At 42.7% G+C, this 22,978-nt stretch overlaps 1 protein-coding gene across 1 annotated transcript in view; it reads right to left on the reverse strand.

Moving 5' to 3' along the window:
* The window catches only part of LOC134540111 (HEAT repeat-containing protein 3), an 82,999-nt gene that overhangs the window by 30,952 nt on the left and 29,069 nt on the right, over positions 1–22,978 (reverse strand). Inside the window, exons 4-6 of the mRNA XM_063382606.1 lie at positions 6,317–6,411; positions 5,751–5,860; positions 3,111–3,248 (exon numbers count right to left, since the gene is read on the reverse strand). Of these exons, the coding sequence (XP_063238676.1) occupies positions 3,111–3,248; positions 5,751–5,860; positions 6,317–6,411 (343 nt within the window). The remainder of the gene's footprint in view (positions 1–3,110; positions 3,249–5,750; positions 5,861–6,316; positions 6,412–22,978) is intronic.

Genomic DNA, 22,978 nt, shown 5'->3' on the forward strand with positions numbered 1-22,978 from the left:
GAGGCACTGACCTGCAGCGAGTGTCCTGACCAGCAGCACGGCCGGCTGGTCTCCCTCCAGCATCAGGAGCAGCCTCAGGAGCGGCTCTGAGCCCTGCAGCTTAGTGCACTGACCTGCAGTGAGTGTCCTGACCAGGAGCACGGCCGGCTGGTCTCCCTCCAGCATCAGGAGCAGCCTCAGGAGCGGCTCTGAGCCCTGCAGCTTGGTGTCTGTGGTGAGGCACTGACCTGCAGCGAGTGTCCTGACCAGCAGCACGGCCGGCTGGTCTCCCTCCAGCATTAGGAGCAGCCTCAGGAGCGGCTCTGAGCCCTGCAGCTTAGTGCACTGACCTGCAGCGAGTGTCCTGACCAGGAGCACGGCCGGCTGGTCACCCTCCAGCATCAGGAGCAGCCTCAGGAGCGGCTCTGAGCCCTGCAGCTTGGTGTCTGTGGTGAGGCACTGACCTGCAGCGAGTGTCCTGACCAGCAGCACGGCCGGCTGGTCTCCCTCCAGCATCAGGAGCAGCCTCAGGAGCGGCTCTGAGCCCTGCAGCTTAGTGCACTGACCTGCAGCGAGTGTCCTGACCAGGAGCACGGCCGGCTGGTCACCCTCCAGCATCAGGAGCAGCCTCAGGAGCGGCTCTGAGCCCTGCAGCTTGGTGTCTGTGGTGAGGCACTGACCTGCAGCGAGTGTCCTGACCAGCAGCACGGCCGGCTGGTCTCCCTCCAGCATCAGGAGCAGCCTCAGGAGCGGCTCTGAGCCCTGCAGCTTGGTGTCTGTGGTGAGGCACTGACCTGCAGCGAGTGTCCTGACCAGAAGCACGGCCGGCTGGTCTCCCTCCAGCATCAGGAGCAGCCTCAGGAGCGGCTCTGAGCCCTGCAGCTTGGTGTCTCGTCTGTGGTGAGGCACTGACCTGCAGCGAGTGTCCTGACCAGGAGCACGGCCGGCTGGTCTCCCTCCAGCATCAGGAGCAGCCTCAGGAGCGGCTCTGAGCCCTGCAGCTTGGTGTCTGTGGTGAGGCACTGACCTGCAGCGAGTGTCCTGACCAGGAGCACGGCCGGCTGGTCTCCCTCCAGCATCAGGAGCAGCCTCAGGAGCGGCTCTGAGCCCTGCAGCTTGGTGTCTGTGGTGAGGCACTGACCTGCAGCGAGTGTCCTGACCAGCAGCACGGCCGGCTGGTCTCCCTCCAGCATCAGGAGCAGCCTCAGGAGCGGCTCTGAGCCCTGCAGCTTGGTGTCTCGACTGTGGTGAGGCACTGACCTGCAGCGAGTGTCCTGACCAGGAGCACGGCCGGCTGGTCTCCCTCCAGCATCAGGAGCAGCCTCAGGAGCGGCTCTGAGCCCTGCAGCTTGGTGTCTCGACTGTGGTGAGGCACTGACCTGCAGCGAGTGTCCTGACCAGGAGCACGGCCGGCTGGTCTCCCTCCAGCATCAGGAGCAGCCTCAGGAGCGGCTCTGAGCCCTGCAGCTTGGTGTCTGTGGTGAGGCACTGACCTGCAGCGAGTGTCCTGACCAGCAGCACGGCCGGCTGGTCTCCCTCCAGCATCAGGAGCAGCCTCAGGAGCGGCTCTGAGCCCTGCAGCTTGGTGTCTGTGGTGAGGCACTGACCTGCAGCGAGTGTCCTGACCAGCAGCACGGCCGGCTGGTCTCCCTCCAGCATCAGGAGCAGCCTCAGGAGCGGCTCTGAGCCCTGCAGCTTAGTGCATTGACCTGCAGCGAGTGTCCTGACCAGCAGCACGGCCGGCTGGTCTCCCTCCAGCATCAGGAGCAGCCTCAGGAGCGGCTCTGAGCCCTGCAGCTTGGTGTCTGTGGTGAGGCACTGACCTGCAGCGAGTGTCCTGACCAGCAGCACGGCCGGCTGGTCTCCCTCCAGCATCAGGAGCAGCCTCAGGAGCGGCTCTGAGCCCTGCAGCTTAGTGCACTGACCTGCAGCGAGTGTCCTGACCAGGAGCACGGCCGGCTGGTCTCCCTCCAGCATCAGGAGCAGCCTCAGGAGCGGCTCTGAGCCCTGGAGCTTGGTGTCTGTGGTGAGGCACTGACCTGCAGCGAGTGTCCTGACCAGCAGCACGGCCGGCTGGTCTCCCTCCAGCATCAGGAGCAGCCTCAGGAGCGGCTCTGAGCCCTGCAGTTTGGTGTCTGTGGTGAGGCACTGACCTGCAGCGAGTGTCCTGACCAGCAGCACGGCCGGCTGGTCTCCCTCCAGCATCAGGAGCAGCCTCAGGAGCGGCTCTGAGCCCTGCAGCTTAGTGCACTGACCTGCAGCGAGTGTCCTGACCAGGAGCACGGCTTGCTGGTCTCCCTCCAGCATCAGGAGCAGCCTCAGGAGCGGCTCTGAGCCCTGCAGCTTGGTGTCTGTGGTGAGGCACTGACCTGCAGCGAGTGTCCTGACCAGCAGCACGGCCGGCTGGTCTCCCTCCAGCATCAGGAGCAGCCTCAGGAGCGGCTCTGAGCCCTGCAGCTTAGTGCACTGACCTGCAGCGAGTGTCCTGACCAGGAGCACGGCCGGCTGGTCTCCCTCCAGCATCAGGAGCAGCCTCAGGAGCGGCTCTGAGCCCTGCAGCTTGGTGTCTGTGGTGAGGCACTGACCTGCAGCGAGTGTCCTGACCAGGAGCACGGCCGGCTGGTCTCCCTCCAGCATCAGGAGCAGCCTCAGGAGCGGCTCTGAGCCCTGCAGCTTGGTGTCTGTGGTGAGGCACTGACCTGCAGCGAGTGTCCTGACCAGCAGCACGGCCGGCTGGTCTCCCTCCAGCATCAGGAGCAGCCTCAGGAGCGGCTCTGAGCCCTGCAGCTTGGTGTCTGTGGTGAGGCACTGACCTGCAGCGAGTGTCCTGACCAGCAGCACGGCCGGCTGGTCTCCCTCCAGCATCAGGAGCAGCCTCAGGAGCGGCTCTGAGCCCTGCAGCTTAGTGCACTGACCTGCAGCGAGTGTCCTGACCAGGAGCACGGCCGGCTGGTCTCCCTCCAGCATCAGGAGCAGCCTCAGGAGCGGCTCTGAGCCCTGCAGCTTGGTGTCTGTGGTGAGGCACTGACCTGCAGCGAGTGTCCTGACCAGCAGCACGGCCGGCTGGTCTCCCTCCAGCATCAGGAGCAGCCTCAGGAGCGGCTCTGAGCCCTGCAGCTTAGTGCACTGACCTGCAGCGAGTGTCCTGACCAGGAGCATGGCCGGCTGGTCTCCCTCCAGCATCAGGAGCTGCCTCAGGATCGGCTCGGAGCTCTGCAGCTGACTGACCGCTGTCGAGTTGTCCTCAGTCACTGTCTGGATGCACTGCGCTGCAAGCAGCACCCACACTCTCTCACGCTCTTGTGTGCCATGACAGCCAAGCTGTCTTTACATACATATTCACTTTCTCCAGCCCACTAACATGTCTTTATTTTTTTTATATGATGGTATTTATAACTGCTATGCCAATAGTCTGTTTGGGGAAGGGGTGGTTTAGATGCTGAACCGAAGATAATCTTAGAGTGCAAGACAGTTCTAATCCCAGTATCCTTCAAATGTAAGATTATTGACACTTCAAACAACTGCAATTCCAGTTTTGCAAATCTTCTTAATTAGGTCCTCTGGCATAATGCGACGAGATTTAAAGCCACTCTTATTTACTCGGTACAATTTATAACTCTTGCTGGAATTTTATACAATAAGGTAAGATAATCAAGAAAAAAAAAAATTAACCGTATTCCAAGCACACGATGGGACACGGCCAGTCCATTATATTAAGGCACGGATTTTGGTGTCCTATCCGCTGCCCAAATTCTGCACATACGCAGAGCTCACTTTTTCGTAGATTTAGTCCAGATTGTGGACCCACGTTTAGCACCATTTACTCGTGTGTGTGTGTGTGTGTGTGTGTGTGTGTGTGTGTGTGTGTGTGTGTGTGTGTGTGTGTGTGTATATATATATATATATTTTACCAACATGAAAAAATCTCATTTTACCCTGCTAATTGATGAGTCTACAGATGTTTCTGTCACCAGACAAGTAGTGGTAATGGCTAGAATTTTCACAACAGAAGTTGAAACTCACCTCTACAAAGTGGTTGCTCTTAGGGGAAAAGCAACAGGTGAAAACCTGTTTAATATTGTCAACAATTCCTTCGAAGAAGACAACATTCCTTGGCAGAATAGTATTAGCATGTCATCGGATGGAGCTAAGTCAATGGTAGGAGAATTTAATTCCGTATTGTCACGCATTTGAGGCAAGCAAGAAAATGTGTGGTTCCTGCATTGTCAATGTCATGTAGCCCACTTGGCTGCATCACATGCTTGCAGTGAATTACCAGACCTTTGTGAACAGCTAACCCAATATGTACACACACATTCCAAAGTGTATCTGGCAAAAATCAAGATGAGTTTAAAAACATTCAGCAGTTGCTTGATGTACCAGAACATAAAATATTACGCCCATGTTTTACCCGGTGGCTTGCGATGCTGCAATGTGTTGATCGCCTTCTTGAACAGTGGTCAGCACTTCAAGAATATTTTGATTCAAAAATTGAACCAAGGGAGTGTAATATGGAGTCTGTACAGTGCATAAAAAAGGTTTTGCACTCACAGTCAGCAAAGCTGTATTTTCTCTTTTTAAGTGCAACTCTACCACGTTTTTTGAAATAACCTTCTATTTCACCAGGAACGGCCTTATGTGCACAAATTATACTCAGAAATGAGTGTCTTGTTATGCCAGTTCACCGCTAGTTTTGTTCAGTTCAGTGCAATTCAACAAGCACCTGATATAACAGCTGTTGACTTTGGAAGGCAAAACCAACTTCCAAATGCAGGAATCTTCATTGGTCATGCCACACGAACACATTTGGAAAATAACCAAATAAGCTCACAGGAAGAAACAGAATTTTTCAATTGTGTTCGTAAGTTTTATGAGATGGGTACAAAAGAGTTGCATCGTCTTCTCCCACTCAAGAATGAAGTTTTGAAGAACATAGACATTTTTGATCCAGCTAAACCAGCAGTCTGGAGAATGGGTAAAGGTGGAATACTTGGCTAAAGCATTTCCGAATGTCATCGCAAGCAATGAATATGATGAACTGAATTCTGAATTTGTTGCATATTCACTGTGGGATCCACCAGCAGAATTGAGCACTGCTAAGACACATGAGCCTGACAAGTATTGGCATAAAGTGTCACAGTATGAAATTAATGGGAAAACATGTTTTCCAGTGCTTTGTAAACTTGCAAAGGCAATGCTTATTCTTCCACACAGCAATGCAAGGGTGGAAAGGATATTTAGTAAGCTCAACCTTATCAAGACAGCGCACAGGTCATGCATGTCTTGAATCGCCAATGCTCAATGCTTTGTTGCATATCTCTTCTAGGAAGAATATGGCAGAATTACAGCCAACAGAAGAAATGAGGAATAGGGCAAACATCTGAAAAAGTGATATTTAAATACTGCCAGTGGTGAAGTGTAGGCTACGTGTGTGTGTGTAAATACTTGTATAAAGTGTTAAAAATTGTGATGTTTTGATTGAAGTATAGTTAAGTTCATTATGATTGAGTAGTTTTCATAAAAATTGCATATTTTTTTGTATTTTTTAATGTACAGGATTTTACACGATATTATAGGATATTTTACCTATCAATCAAGGATGTTGTTTTCAAAGTGGTGGCAGCCCTGCTGTAGCGTTGTCAAGGCCCATTCCACTCACGTCCTTCAGTGTTAGCAATCCCGGCCCTCTCAGCATCAAACAACACGCCAGTCTCCGCTCGCTCACTGGACAAGGACCCACCACACTTCACTTGTTGGTCGGAGGCACACACCTGCAGCTGTGACTATGTCCAGGCCGAACAGGGAGGTGTCCAGGCACCTGGCGAGCACCGGCAGCATGTTCCTGTCGTTGAAGTACTTCACAGCTGTGCCGTTGCTCTCGCTGCAACACGAGGAACACAGCAAGTCCATCTCGAGTGGGCCCAGCACTTGGTGTGCGATCCGAGCTCCTTTCAAACGAACCGCATCCACTTGCAAAATGACGGGATGACCTTTGGGTGGATTCTGCAGGATGTCTGTGAAAGTGATTAAATGCAATGAATAATGGTCTTAGATGTACTCGCATCGGACCAAATAATAAAAAGGTTGTTACAAATTACATACTGCATAGCAATTTGTAAGTTCGAAGCAACAAATATTGTTTAAAGTGATTGCTACGACCATTGCCACAAAAATGTGACGATTTTGCAAATGTAGCCACAAACCTTTTCTAAACTGAAATAAGTACTTGCATTAACTATTAGCATTCAAAGAAGTATTACATTATAAATATTTTATGAAGCAACTAGGAAACATAGTTCAAGCAGCCTAGCCAGATGTGCTGGGCTCGGGCACTCACCAGAGGTTCCACAGCAAGTGCACCGCCTGCAGGAACGTGTCGGCTTTCTTGTCCGTGACCTTGGAGTTCTTCAGTGGCTGCCAGTCCACTGCATACTACGAACAAACATTTCCTAGCTCACAGGAACTGTGCAGTAACACGAATGATCAAGTGGACAGGATCATTTTTAAAAAAAGGGGGGTTGTCTGTAAAGTCTGTTTACGGACGATAATTTTACGTGATAACGTCATAAGAAAACATTGAAGTAAAATTGCATACTTTTAATTTTCATATATTATATACAGTTTTTGCAAATTAAATTTAAATAATTTGTTTAAATATAATCACGAACAATTATTTAAAAAGCCCGCCTTAGCCTGTTTGATATTATGGAAGATTTTCTCGCACGGTGGTTGGCCTGTTCTTGCACGCTGGGCTCAGGTGGAACGTGACAATTTTTCGTGCGTGCAGCCGGCGTTCATCGATTTATAAGACGTTATCACGTCAAAAAAAATTATTCTAGGTAAAAAATGTTTATTAATTCCATCACTTTCATAGCACATCCAGACTTGAAGCTGTGTTAATTGAAGGCAATATTTCACAAACTGATGATTTATTAAATATTTAATGAAATGTTTTTGCGTGGTGAAGTGAGGAGGTACTTCTGAAGCGTGTAACTAGACTACCACTCGGCGTGTGTGCTGGAGAGCTTGTCCGTGCTGCTTCAGGGGAAGGAGGGAGGTTCCCTCCCCATCCTCCACCTGTACTATGTAACTCTCCCATTTTCTAACCAGCAGCTGTCGCACATTGGCATCAATTGTTGGTCTTTGAAAATCTGTTGGTTTGCACTCGCAGAAAAGCAAGACACTAAGAAATATCTAAAAAATATAATTAAGTCACTTATTATGCCCGGCAATTATTCTTGCAGGGCAGTGTTTTCTAAAAGTATTCCACCCGCTAAGTTAGTTTCTAATAATAACATAGTCAATCAGTGTTCAAAACTGTTGTTTTCGTAATAAAATTGCAGAAGTTTTTTTCTCAACAGTTCTGTGGTTTTAAGAGTGCTGAATCAGTATTTGAAGTTTGCTGCCTTGTAGTAGGTCGGCTTAAAAAAAACAACAAAAAAAAAAACACACACACACACAAAAAAGCACTTTTTCCTTTCATTTTTTGCTTATATCTTGAAAACTATACATTTTTCAAAGATGGGCAGTCTTTACAAATTTAAAGTAGACAAAATTTTCTAAAACATGCAACAGTCAACTTACATTTATGGCGAGTGGTTTCAGCTATAGAGAATGCTGAAAAACTGCAAATTTTGGTCCCACTACAAAAATTTCAATAATTCCCTACCCCCACCCATACAACTCGAAAAATATACATGTTATCAACAAAAATGTTTTTACTACGTGAAAGCACATTAAATTCTCCCTCCTAAACAACGGCAGACTTGTCTTAAGGCCGACCTGACCCAGGTCTAGAGCGGCCAGTGTCAGGGGCAGCCGATCTGAACAATGTCTGCTCGGAAACAGTGAGCACTGAGCGATAACGCTCAGTTGTTGGTACAGTAATTACTTAATGACAATGTTTTTGAATAATGCTATAATATGTAAAAATAAAACCTTTAAACCAACATATTAAATATACCAGACTGCAATGGTTATTTAATTTTACATTCATACAGTGCATTTCCTCCTTAAACGTGATGGCGCATCATTATCTTATGTCTGAATGTCCGTGAGCTGAATAGGGAGTGCATTTGCCTGTCTGTCTTTTCCGCGATAATCGAGTCCCTTCCCCCTTACTGTGCGGTCCTTTCATTTCTTTGTCGCTCACAATGCTCCTTCGTGGTGCCCCCTCTAGGCCCTTTCGAGCATCTCCCAGTCCACCTGCTCTTGTGGTGGGTTAGTCAGCTCTGAAAAACCAACGCATCATGGTCGATAGTTAAAACTACTATATTCGATCAATATTTAGTGGCGTTTTCACTTTTTTTTTGTAATGTACGTGCAAAATTTCTCGTTCGGAATGGGTAATTTGTAACTGTTAGAAGATGGGACACAGAAGAGTATTGTGAGAGAAAGATGATAGATATATTTCATTCAAGCCAGGAAGAATAGACAGGATGGTAAGTTTGTAATATTTAAAAGTAACACTGAAACTGAAGTTCATGACAATTGCAGGAAGAATTATATGACAAAAAAAAGTCTATTGCTGCTTATTTAAAGAGGGCTCAAAAATATCCTGGCTCAAAACCGCTGCATTCAAGTATCCCTGACTATGCCTTTCAAAATAACAGTTTTTTGTGTTGAGAGGAGGTTCTCTGGACTATGTAATAGTAGAGAAATACATGGATCGCCAGGAGTAAGTTGTGTAGCTAAGGTTGGCAAGAATGCACAGTGAAAAGATGGAAGCCAACAAGGAAGTGTGTGTCTTCTATAATAGTATTTTATATCCAGTGCAATCGTAATAAAGAAGTATTGAACAAAGAATATGAGGTCTCTATTTAATTACTATAAATTGGAAGTCCAAGTGTAATCATAACATGGCGCAGTCGGAGAAGAGTCAACGTGTCACGAACGGCAAATAGACACCACGCGGTAACGATAAGGTATTTCAGAGCAGCGTGCCGAGCAACGCAGTCAACATCACCATGAATAATTTGAAACTGCCTAATCCATTGCAATTTACGGAAAATGCAGCGGAAAATTTTCGGAGGTTCAAGCAGCAGTATGAATTGTATATGCTAGCGTCGGGGTCCACGAAGCAAACGGCGGAGGTGCAAACGGCGATTTTACTGACAATAATTGGTGAAGAAGGTTTGGAGCTTTACAATACATTTGAACTGACCGAGGCAGAAAAAAATGACCCAGTCAAAGTCTTAAGTGCTTTTGAGAACTATTGTGTTCCGCGAACCAATGTCAGTGTGGAACGGCATGTATTTTTCAACAGGGACCAGAAGGAAGGGGAAAATATTGATATGTATGTAACAGACCTGAAGAAACTAAGCCGGAATTGTGAGTTTGGGGATATGAGGGACAGCCTGATAAAAGACCGAATTATTGGTGGTCTGCAAGACAGGGAAATTAAAACCAAACTGTTAAACACAGACGACTTAACCTTAAACAAGTGTGTCCAGATATGCAAAAATGCAGAACTAACACAACTCCAGTTACAAACCGTATCCCGAGGGGAAAACGTGGCAAGTGTGTGCAAAATCAAACAAGCCAATATGTCTCAGCAAGCACAACCTTCAAGATCGGCGTATCAAAAACAATCCAGGTATTCGGGGCCTCCACAATCAAGATCAACAGAACTTTACAGAGATGGAGAGGAGAGCAGCAAGCAGATGCCACAGCGGTACGGAGGAAGAAATTGGAACCAGGTCGAGGGCAATGCTTTTAGCTGTTCGCGATGTGGTAAGAAGCATCCACCTATGAAGTGTCCAGCATATGGAAAGGTGTGCAAGGTATGTAACAGACTAGGGCATTTTGGAATAGTGTGCAGATCAAACGTCAATTCCGTACATCAAGTGAATCAGCAAAGCGGGACAGTTGGGGTAAACAAAATGAGTGATCAGGACAGGGAATTTAACGGACAACAGAAATGGGACGGGAGTCAAGTACATGAGCAAGTATTGTTATTAGGTCAAGTTTCGTGTGTGCAGAGTGAAAGTGCAAACAGTAAGGAGGAATGGGTTGAAAAAGTGTTAATTAGGAATAGGTATGTCAAATTTAAATTAGACACTGGAGCACAGGTAAACATAATCACAACTGAGGAGGCAAGGCACCTAAAAATAAAAATGGTGCCCCCAACAGTAAAATTGGAGAATTATAGTGGTCTACCAATACCTGTATTAGGAAAGTGTTTCTGTTATTGTAGATTTAAAGGAGGTAAGGAAGGTGTGGTGGAGTTTCAAGTTGTAGAAGTTAACAAGAACGCTCCACCAGTGATCGGCCTACCCACTATAAAACAATATGATCTGGTGAGGAGAGTACTAACGGTAGGTACAGTTGAAAATAATGGGGCACAGAAATGTTCTAAACAGGGCACCATGGAAAGAGGAACAGGTAGCTCAGGGTTCATAGATAGTTTAGATAGCAATGCATTGCCTGACAGCGTTAGTGAAGTGTTACAGGAATATAAGGAATTGTTCGAAGGAATTGGGGTATTTAACTATACATACAAAATAAAGGTAAGGGATGGAGCAGAACCACACGTTGCAAAACCTAGAAAAATACCATTTCACTTGCTAGATGCACTGAAACAGGAACTAGATAAAATGGAGCAGTTAGGAATAGTCAAACCAGTGACAAAACCGACACAATGGGTTAACTCCCTCGTGGTGGTCAGGAAACCGGATAATAGTCTCAGAATTTGTATAGATCCATTTAAATTAAATAAGGAAATAGAAAGAGAATACTTTCAATTGCCCACATTCGAAGAGTTAGTCTCACGAATGCCGGAAGCGAAGGTGTTCACAACATTGGATGGTTTCAAGGGTTTCTGGCATATCAAATTAGATGAGGAAAGTCAGGATGTAACAACATTTAATACACCATTTGGGAGATACCAATTCACTAGGCTTCCATATGGGTTAAGATCGGCCCCAGAAGTATTTCACAAATGCTTTACAACCATTTTTGCAGGCATATCAGGGGTGGAAATTTACATAGATGATTTGATTATATGGGGGAAAGATCAAGCGGAACATGACTTGAGGTTACAACAGGTACTACAAAGAGCTAAAGAAAATGGAGTAAAATTCAACAAGTCAAAATGCAGGATCAGTTCTTCAGAGGTAACTTATGTTGGGCACAAAATCAGTTCCAACGGCATTAGCCCTGATGAGGCTAAAGTCGAAGCAATACGGAACATGCCCACACCTAAAAATAAGAAAGAATTAGCCACTTTTTTGGGAATGATCACGTATGTATCAAAGTTCATCCCTCAGGTAAATAAAATTAGTCATCCCCCGAGAGAAGTTAATAAACTGCATGCAGCGTGGCAGTGGAATGATCACCATGAGCAGGCCTTTAGGGAACTTAAGCAAGTGCTAACAATAAACCCAGTACTACAGTACTATGACAGAAATAAGCCGATAGTTTTATCAGTCGATGCGTCTAGTCATAGCCTAGGAGCAGTTATCCTTCAAAAACAGTTGCCAGTAGTATATGCAAACAAAACACTTAACAAAAGTGAAGAAAATTATGCACAGATTGAAAAAGAGTGTCTTGCAATACTCTATGGTTGTGAGCGCTTTCACCAATATCTGTATGGAACCAAGTTTGTAGTACAGACAGATCACTTACCTCTCATTTCTATTTTTAAAAAACCCTTAAATGAGTGTCCGTTGCGATTGCAAAGAATGCGCTTGAGGTTACAACCATACGAGTTTACCCTGGAGCATGTCCCGGGTAAAGATCTCATCATCGCAGATGCTTTGTCGAGGCTAGGGGAAAAGAAATCACAGAATAGTGATGTTTGCCAAGAAATAGAAGCACACGTAGGGCTAGTAATAGCTAAGCTGCCAGTCACACAACGTAGACTAGAACAGTTTAAAGTAGAGACAGGTAAGGATCCAGAATTGCAGGCAGTAATACAACTGGTTAAAAAGGGTTGGCCAAAAGACAAGAAAGAGTGTGCGGATGTCACAAAACCTTACTTCATGGTGCAGGGTGAGTTAAACGTAGTTGATGACTTGTTATTTAAGGGAGAGCAAATTGTAGTTCCTAAGGCCCTACGGAAGGAGATGCTGAATCGGGTGCATTATAATCATTTAGGTATATCTAAGTGTAAACATCGTGCCAGACAACATTTGTACTGGCCTAATATGGGTCAAGAAGTAGAGAATGTGGTGAATAATTGTGTAATTTCTTTGAGGAGCCCAAAGAAAAATGTCAAGCAACCAATGTACATGAGAGAGGTACCAGGTGGTCCGTGGCTGGCTGTAGGCACGGATATTTTCGCTCTCTTCCAAAAGAATTATGTGTTGGTGGTGGATTACTTTACTAAGTTTGTGGAAATAGAAGAACTCAGAGATATGTCTAGCGAGGGTACCATAGATAAATTAAAATCAGTTTTTTCTCGGTATGGGATACCGAACGTTGTGTATAGTGATAATGGCCCACAGTATGCCAATGCGAAATTCAAACAATTTGCAGAGGAATGGCTGTTTAACCATGTCACCTCCAGTCCACAATATGCACAGTCAAACGGGCTAGCAGAAAGACACATACAGACAGTTAAGCGGATGTTAAAGAAAGTCGGGGCAGAGAACAAGGATGTCAAGTTAGCAATGCTGGAATTAAACAACACTCCGCTAGAGGGAAACTGGAAAACGCCAGCAGAAATGATGTTTGGTCGTCAACCAAACACCATGCTGACAGTGGGTAGAGATAGTCTGGAGGTACATCAGGCAGACAAGGCAAAGCTCATTAGCAGACAAAACAAACAACAGGAGTATTACAATAGGGGATCAAGAAGGCTCAAGCCTTTCAAGCCAGGCGATAATGTATTCTATAGCAGACAAGGGGATCAGGAAAGGACCATGGGGCAGGTACTGGGGTACTCCTCCAAAAGACCACGATCTTATGTGATTATGACCCCTGAGGGCAAGCAGGTTGAAAGAAATAGAGTTCACATACATAAAGGAACTAACAATTTTGAATTCAGAGTTAAGAACAGGATCGACGAGGGGGAAGGAGGTGAGACAAACAGGCAGACGAGGGGAAGAAAGGAAAGTATAGACGAGGACTTTAAAGGATGGGATCATGAGAGTAGGGAGTTTAAGGAAACAATACGGTGGGATCAACATAACAATCAGATGTTACACCACGATGACAGTCAGTTAGCCACGGCTCAACCTGCCACCACTCTCACAACACAAAGTAGACGTCATGTACATAGACCTAAGTATTTGGAAGAGTACTGTTGAGAAAGGGAGATGTAATAGTAGAGAAATACATGGATCGCCAGGAGTAAGTTGTGTAGCTAAGGTTGGCAAGAATGCACAGTGAAAAGATGGAAGCCAACAAGGAAGTGTGTGTCTTCTATAATAGTATTTTATATCCAGTGCAATAGTAATAAAGAAGTATTGAACAAAGAATATGAGGTCTCTATTTAATTACTATAAATTGGAAGTACAAGTGTAATCATAACAGACTATGCCAAGAAACAAACCAAAAAGCCTCCTTCAAAATGCAATTTGGTATACCCTGTGAAAAAATTAGTCGTTAGAGAAAATGTGCTCACACACTCGCGAGAAACTGAAATGATGAATTTGGACGAAGTGCAGTACAACTTTTACACGCAGTTAGTCACTTGGTACCAGCTGATGCACATGAAAACTCTGCACCAGCCCCACAGACTCTTCATGCAGTTAGCAGACCCCCTGGAGGTGAAGTAGAAGATGTTTTCTAGAAAACAGTGACGAAGAATTTCAATTCGCCAAGGAAGAATAGATGGAGCAGATTGAAGGTGATTTCCGCCCGCATCCGAGCACTATCAGAGAATACTTCCTTCAGAAGTACAGAGACAATATTTTGGTCACACCAAAGAAATCTTATGTTGTATGTTTCAAAGCCACTGAACACAAAATCATTAATGAAACCTGGCTTCAAGATGTTCAGAGGCTACCAGAAAAATAAGAAAAGTGTGCCATATTTGAAGCAGCTTCTGCCATAATTGTGGGAAGTCACAAGATCGCAAGTATACAATTTGACTGACACCACCTTCAGAAATGATTCTGGATGAAACTAAGGATCTCATTCCTGAGACTCGTCTAGTATTCATGGGGGCTGTGGTGCTCAGCAAGAAGCGAGGGGAGATTACACATACTGTGATTATAGCTGTGCGGTATGCTTCATTCCTCCCACCTCTTCAAATATGCTTAGCAGCATTTCTTTACAAACAAATATGGTTATCGCAAATTGAGGGATGTTCTGCCTTCCTTGGGATTTTGTTCCTCGTACAATGAAACAACTTGATTTGAAGCGTCATCAATTATGCATCCACCCTGGCTGTTAAACAACCAGAAATATACCAGATGGTCCATGACAACGCCGAGGAAACACATTCCACACAACGGAAGGCATCCAATGTGTCACCCCTAAAAGTGCTGTTGTCCCGGGTCACAAGGTTGACCGCTGAAGGATGTATCATCAGCACAAATCGTTGGAAGCTCAACTGTTCCACTGAAACATTTTGAAAAGAACAACAATGTAGGCGTAGCTGCTATTCACATCAACGACCTAAGCACACCGTTCCCGTATACTGAGACCAACCTTACATCAGTGCCACTCCTGCTGTGACTGTACAGCTGTTGTGTATATAATTTGTTAATTTTTCATAAAATATGCTTTGCCATCAATTCATTCAAAACAACCTCTCAAGTGTAATACATCGAAAGTACAGCGCCGATGAGCGATAGACAGGTGGAACGAGTCATTTTGGCTGTAGGGCGCAGAGAGCATTTTTTGTAATTTTTGCTTTGCTCTCTTTCCTTATGAGACATTGAATGTTAAATAAGTCTCTTGTAGGAAATGGTATGTACTTTCATGTAATTTAAGGGGTTTTGTTGATTATATAGTTATGAAACGTGAGCAGGGCCGCGGCGCTGGCGGCCCGCACGGCCACTGACGTCACGTGTCGCGCGCGCCTGGGGATTGCGGGGGTCGTCGCTTCCCCCCTCCACTCCCCGCGCGGCGCTCTGCCTCGGCGCCGCTACCTGACACCTGGCAGCTGGAGAGTTCCGCGGGCCGTCGCGCGAGCCGCCGACGCCTGTCTCGGGTCGGCGCGGAATGACGCGACTGGCCCAGCCGCGCTCGTCACTTCTAGAAGTGGCGCCTGGGCCTATATAAGCCCAGGACGCCGGCCTCCGGGGAGTTTTCCGTGGCGATAGTGCCGCGGGAGCAGCGGAGTTCCGGGGCGAGAGTGTCGCGGGTGCGGCGAGAGTCCCGAGCGAAGTTCCGAGCGAAGCGTCGAGCGGAACCTCGGCGAAGGGGAAGTGCGACGGCGGCGACGGAGGACCGCGAGGGGTGCTGCGGCGAGAGTTACGTCAGAAGTGCGGCCCAGCGAGGTGTGCGGTGTGTAAGAACCGAGTGACTGGGGAAAAACATTTTTAAGTGTAATTGATTATTAGGCATTATAAGAAAGATTAATCGTTAGTGATGTAAATATTGGCAATCAATAAAACTGTGTAGTAAAATCTTTAATTGGGCTATCCATTTACGAACCCAGTAATTTTCCCAGAACGATTATTGTTTTAATAATAGTAATATATGTATATGTATGTATGTATATGTATATATATATATATATATATATATATATATATACACGATTAGTAGGGGGTGAGATTAGTCAATTTTGGATTGTTTTTCTGCTCGCTCTAGAGCTGACACCACTCGTTAAAAATGAAAATTGACTGAAGCATGTTTTAGGAAATTTTGTCTACTTTAATTTTATATAGAGTGGCCTTATTCGAAAAACCGCATAGTTTTCGAGATATAAACGAAAAAACAGGAAAAAGTGAAACAATTTTAAATATTTGTTGTGTTTTTTGCGTTGTGAAGCGGACCGCCTACAAGGCCTACTAGCCCAGGAAACAAAGGTTTCAACCTGTGAAAAATTTGTCCAAAGCTGAATTTTTGCACAGTGGTAGAGTCGACTATGCTTAATAACATACCGAAAGTTTACCGCTGTAGACCTTGTGCGTATCACTGAAAATTTGCAGTTAAGTCCTAGATGACAGCGACTTGCAGCAGTTCATTAAAATGCTTCCCATTTTTGCACTTTTTACCGTAGACTCTCGACAGCTATATGAAAATAATCTTAAAGCACTACTACTAACATTGATAATGAATAAAGTTCTAAAAGTTAATATAAAAGGTAAGAAAAAAATGTTAAATTAATGAAATAAGTTTTTTTACATCAGTCAAGGCAATAAAAAGGCAATTCACTTACAAATAAAGGGTATTACGCAAATATTTCTTTAACAAAAGTTGTTGTATAGTTCTTAAGCTTTACAGGGACATATCTCTCAAAAGTCTAGCTTAATTTATAGGATCACTAGAGACTCCCGAGCTTATCAATGTCGTCTACGCACTGCGACAGAGCCACAGCCGCAAGCGCTGTGGCCACTCTCACTCCCACGAAATCGAAGATTTTTAATCTTTGTAAAATTTGCTCCTAACTGAAATTTAAAACAGTGGTAACATTCAAGATTTCTAGCAACATTTAAAATGTTTACCTCCGCAAACCTTGCGCGGAAAACTGAAAACGAGAAGTTTTTAAGTCTTAAATAATACATTATTGACCACTCAAAAATATGGCACTATAACGTAATTACTATAGTATACTTTCAGAATAGCAAACCAAAACTTACTCAAAATATTATTCTCAATGATTAAATTTAAAAATCTTTCACTAAGTTTGACTAAATATGATATTTATTCAATAATATTAGAAGAGAGGTGTTCTGAAAAAAAGGGCACAAACGAAAATACGTATTACAAAAACACGTAGAGCCCGATTTGAAAACATTAAATAAAAGTAGTTGCAAAGTTCTTAAACTTTAAATTAGTTTATTTGTTGAGAGCTTGGAACAATGTGTCTGACCGCCGAAGCGATCCGAGCCGCGTAGTGTGTACTACTGCGAGGTTGTCGAAGTAGGCTCTGGTCGGGACGAATTTCACCGTAAAGAAACAAAGGTTTTTAATACATGGAAAATTATCCCAAAGAAGAAACTTTGTACAGTTGTAGAATGAAAGTTTCTTAGTAACATATCAAAAGTTTACCGATTCAAACTTTGTGCGTCACGCCAAAAACGAGCAGTTAAGCTCAAAATGTCAATTTTTTGCAACGATCCACAATAATGGATATTGCAAATGCAGTTTATGGAGTAGACTGACAGTATGGAACCCAAAATAATCTAAAAACATTTCCCTATCTGAGTATAGTGATAAAAAGTACGAAGTTTAAACATCTTTCTATAAAATAGACAATTTAAATCATTAAAGTTAACGAATTCACTTTCATTCAATTTTTAGGAAATATAAATACATTTTACATAAACTTAAAGAGCCCAACATGGAAATCGCTTAGAGTAAACGTTGTTGCATATTTATTCATCTTTAAATTGGTATATTTTTTAAGGGTCTCATACAATTAGTCTGACCGCCGAAGCGATCCGAGCCGCGTAGTGTGTACTACTGCGAGGTTGTCGAAGTAGGCTCGGGTCGGGACGAATTTCGCTGTAAAGAAACAAAGGTTTTTAATACATGGAAAATTATCCCAAAGAAAAAAACTTTGTACAGTTGTAGAATGAACGTTTCTTAGTAACATATCAAAAGTTTACCGATTCAAATTTTGTGCGTCACGCCAAAAACGAGCAGTTAAGCCCAAAATGTCAATTTTTTGCAACGATCCACAATAATGGATATTTCAAATGCAGTTTATGGAGTAGACTGACAGTATGGAACCCAAAATAATCTAGAAACATTGCCCTATCTGAGGATAGTAATAAAAAGTACAAAGTTTAAACATCTTTCTATAAAATAGACAATTTAAATCATTAAAGTTAACGCATTCACTTTCATTCAATTTTTAGGAAATATAAAAACATTTTACATAATCTTAAAGAGCCCAAAATGGAAATCGCTTAGAGTAAACGTTGTTGCATATTTATTCATCTTTAAGTCGGTATATTTTTTAAGTGTGTCATACAATTAGTCTGACCGCTGAAGCGATCCGAGCCGCGTAGTGTGTACTACTGCGATGTTGTCGAAGTAGGCTCGGGTCGGGACGAATTTCGCTGTAAAGAAACAAAGGTTTTTAATACATGGAAAATTATCCCAAAGAAGAAACTTTGTACAGTTGTAGAGTGAACGTTTCTTAGTAACATATCAAAAGTTTACCGATGCAAACCTTGTGCGTCACACAAAAAACGAGCAGTTAAGCCCAAAATGTCAATTTTTTGCTACGATCCACAATAATGGATATTGCAAATGCAGTTTATGGAGTAGACTGACAGTATGGAACCCAAAATAATCTAGAAACATTGCCCTATCTGATAATAGTAATAAAAAGTACACAGTTTTAACATCTTTATATAAAATAGACTATTTAAATCATTAAGTTGAGAAATTCATTTTCATTCAATTTTACGGAAAAGTTAATACATCTTACATAAGTAAATATAAAGAGCCCTACGTGAAAATCGCTTTCAATAAACGTTGTTGCATATTTATTCTTCTTTAAATGGGTATATTTGTTAAGGGTCTCATACAATTTGTTTGACCCCTGAAGCTATCCGAGCCGTGTAGTGTGTACTACTGTGAGGTTGCCGAAGTCGGCTTGGGGTCGGGACGAATTTCGCTGTTAAGAAACATGGAAAATTATCCCAAAGCAGAAACTTTGTACAGTTGTAGAATAAACGTTTTTTAGTAACATGTCAAAAGATTACCGATGTAACCCTTGTGCGTCACACCAATAACGAGCAGTTAAGTTCTAAATGATAATTTCCCAAACGATCCACAAAATTGTGTTTCGTAAATAATTTAATAACTCTATAAATACTTTTTTTTAAGTAGGCTCCCAGTATACAGCAAACTTGGTTTGTTCTCAAACGCCATACTACTACGGTAATAGGAATATGAAATCACTACAGACAAGATTTTGTTCTGGTGAAACCAGAGCTAACCGAGAAATGACCGAACGTCCCGGAAAGCAAGGGCGCCCATACCAGGGGGCAGGGGGGGGGGCGTGCCCCCCCCCCCTAGCTTTCAGGGAAGGGAAAAAATAATTAGTGTAGTCAGGTGTTTTACTTTAAAGAAAATTATTTAAATTCGGTATTATGTAGAAGTGGTTCAACACGAAGATATTATTGTATATAGTTTTTTACATGTCTACTTCATTTTTTATGTTAGTTCAAGCATTAGTTTCTGCTGCTGTGATATAAGGTGTTGTGTACAGGGAGAAAATGCGGGCAAGCTCAACGCCCGTGGCGAGTCATTCCCCTTCGTAATCCTGCCCAAGCTCACGCGATAACACAACACAACAGATTTAGACCAGTCAGAGTTAGACGACGCGACAATTGACATGTGCTTGCAGACGGCGAAATGTTTTGCTACTTTTTCGTCATAATAATGTGTATGTTCACAAATAACATCTCAAAACAGAGATTTTTCAATAGTATTTAGGTCTACAGTTTTATGCATCTGGTCTAGATTTAGTTTAGTGTAGTCAGTCAGTATAAATAACTTAAGTGTAAATAAATCAGTGAAAAGTGTAAAGATAAAAACCATTGTTATTATGTACTGTTTCTTAGTTTTCCTCATTCGTCACATCCGCTCAGAATATTCACAATTTTTAAGGTAAGCTTACACCATTAAAGTTACTCAAATAAGAATTATTGTTCAGAAAAGTCTACAACGTAAAATTTATGTTGGAATTTTGAATTTAGAGGAAAACCTATTTTCCCTTCAAAAGTGTTTAAAAGAATAAGGATTCCGCTACCTTCAGTAGACTCGGAAGCAATTCACACTGGAATCCCGATTTTACGTACGCTCCCGGTCGCTTGGATTGCATTCGTAAAATCGTTATCTTCATAAAATTTTAAACACCCCACCCCCTGAAGATACATGTTATAATTTATTGAACGGAATATGTATAATATTAAATAGTAAAAACAATGACTGCCGTCTGCCCTCTGCCCTCCCCTGCGTTCACCTTATTTTTTTTTTATTTTTTATTTTTTAACATTCCATAACTTGCCTCTTGCACGAGTGATATAAAGTGACCTCACAGCGACTAACCACAGTTGCACCACGCATTGCATCATGTTAACTTTTGTGTGGTGACAGATACATCAATACTGACCTGCTAGAAAATTTTCAAAAGCAGAGAGAAAGCAATGACCAATTTAAAACCATTTTCGAGGCAGTAAAAGAAGATTGTAATGAGCTTGACATAGATATAAAAATCCCAATATTGGCTGGAAAGCAGACCCACAGATGTAACGTGAATGTCCAGTGCTCATCACCTGAAGACTATTTCAAAGTTGCAATTTACAATCCGTACATGGATTCTATAATTATGTTACCTACTACAAGATTTGAAAGAGATAAAGGCATACCTTTCAAAGGTGGAATTCTTCACCCACATTTGATGAAAATGGAGACGAAAGAAGATTTCATGAGAGACATAAAAAGTTTGCAAAAGTTTTATCAAATCGACAACTTGGAAGCAGAAGCCATATTATGGTATGACGTCTGGACGAATAAGGAATGTTCGGAAAAAACAAAGCTCCATGATACCTATACTTTCAGAAATAATGTTTTACCCAGCAGTAAAGAGACTGCTTATATTCTACCAAACCATACCCCCCCACAACTTGCACAATAGAGCGTTCTTTCAGCACACTGCGTGAAGTGAAGACGTGGCTGAGAAGTACTACTGGCGAGGACCGTCTGTCCAGCTTGTGCCTTCTAAGTGTCCACAGGAAAAGAGTCAAAAACCCTGGTTTCGAGGACAAAGTGCTTGACTTGTTCGGCAAGAAGAAAAGAAATTTACAGTTTGCTTTTTCCGATAAATATTAGAGTCAAATCCATAATCAAACTTATGCATAATAATTTATCTTAAAATTTGCTTTTTATGTCAATACCAGTGAAAAATCGTGTGATGTGTGCATTCTTAATTTGTTTTCTGTATTAAATTATGAAGGTAGAGAAGCATAAGATACTGAAAACTAAATTCTTATACTTTATTCCTACTTAACAATTCTGTTAACTTAAATTAGGTTAATCCTCTATGATTGTGTTTAAACACTGATATGAAATTCCTCTTTTTTATCTTTGCTTGTTTCATAAAATGTTCATATTTTATAAATAACCCATTGAAATTCATCTGTTAAACAATAAATTTAATTATTATAAGAAGATTAACTTGTAATAAAGTTAATGATTGGCTAGCATATCCAGCGAATAGCGATAGCTACGACATTCAGCTTGTTTTGTGTTTTGACATCTGAAAGTCATTTAAATAGCAAAGGAAAAGTACATTCTTTAGAACGAAGGAGTATTCGTTCTACCACGGTTTTGTAGAGACATCGTTATTACTTCTGATTATCCACGAGATATCAATTTTGCAAGATTTTATTATAGTTTCGACTGGCATTTAAGTTTTTACTAATAAATCAATGTGGCAGAAGAAGTATTAATGAATTAGATTATTGTGACATCAAATTTGAATCATCGTAGGCGATAAACTGCAACCACGATAGGGTTTATTCACGATCTATTGCTTGCTTTGAAACGAACTATCATATTTTCACGACGGAAACGAATGAAACCAGTCAGCTAAGTTTACAGCCTGCAAGACTGATTACTGACGCTGTTCAACGTGCTGTAATGCCAGCGATCAACATTTTTGACTGAAGAGAATCGAGCTGAGGAGAAGAATTTCTGCAAGTTGATATCAAAACCGCTCCAGCCGGAAGAAAGGAAGGAAGGCCAACGATTGACCGGCAGTGGCGATATAGAAGCAGTTGAGGGCGCCATGTTTCACACAGAACTTCGAAGTCGACCATTGGTGCGTACCGAACAAGACCTTTCCCACTGCGAGGAAGGAAGCAGCGGCAGTGAGCAGCCATAGTTCCCGGACCACGCACAGCTGTGTTGCAGAGTCAGAGGTCATCTGTGTCGTCATACTTTCGCATACTGACGGAGGTGGGTTGTCGTCGTATTGAATAGCATTTGAACAATTTTCGAGAGTCACTTGAACTATCGATTATCAAGTACCTAATTTATTTTCATATAATCTGAGATCAAACTAATTTTCCAGAAGTTCATCTTCAATTTAATTTTATTGTGAATAATTTTTGGCATGAACTAAATTTTAATTTGTTCTAACTATAATGTTGGTTTTGTGTCTGATCAGATGGAATTAGAAGTTGCTGTTTGATTAATAACTTAACTTTGCAATTTACTTTTGAGAATTTACCTTGTCCCTTAAGTGTAGTTAATATCCAGTGGTCCAATTTGCTGACACCATTGAACAAAAATAGCCGTAAGCACTGTTTAAAGGCACTCACTGATAACATGATTTGAGCTGATAATATTAAATTGAGTTTGAAGTTACATGATTTGAAACAATTCCTTTTGATAGTAACTTATATCTTATTTGAATATTGTAAACAGATTTCACATTTGTAATTTGAAGCTTTACTATCACTAAATAAACTTATAGTCCTCGACTACTGAATCCATCTGTGCTAATTCTAAATGATAAGCAATTATGATTCATATCGAAAAATACTAATATTCATTTAACTGTGAACGAGGGAATATTTTGTGTGATACAATATCGCCGTGGTAAAGGTAAACAACAGTTGAAAATAAAATAAAAATGTTTGAAACAATTTTTGACTATAATTATAAGCATAGTTCAGGCGTTACATTAAAAAACAACTATTTTCTTACTGTGATAACATATTTAAATCGTTTCTCTCCCAAAGTTAAATATTTCGACCAACACGTTTTAAACTTTATAATTATTTTAATTTAATTTGTACGCGACATTTATTTAGGGGTAAAGAGAGCAATTAGTTGAAGGACTGTATTCTTGATATTCGTGTACCAGAGACGCTGCAAAAGTATAAGGACTGTATTCCTGCATTTGTGTTGC

This window comes from Bacillus rossius, chromosome 16, assembly GCF_032445375.1.
Source record: "Bacillus rossius redtenbacheri isolate Brsri chromosome 16, Brsri_v3, whole genome shotgun sequence".
NCBI classification, from domain to species: Eukaryota; Metazoa; Arthropoda; class Insecta; order Phasmatodea; family Bacillidae; genus Bacillus; species Bacillus rossius.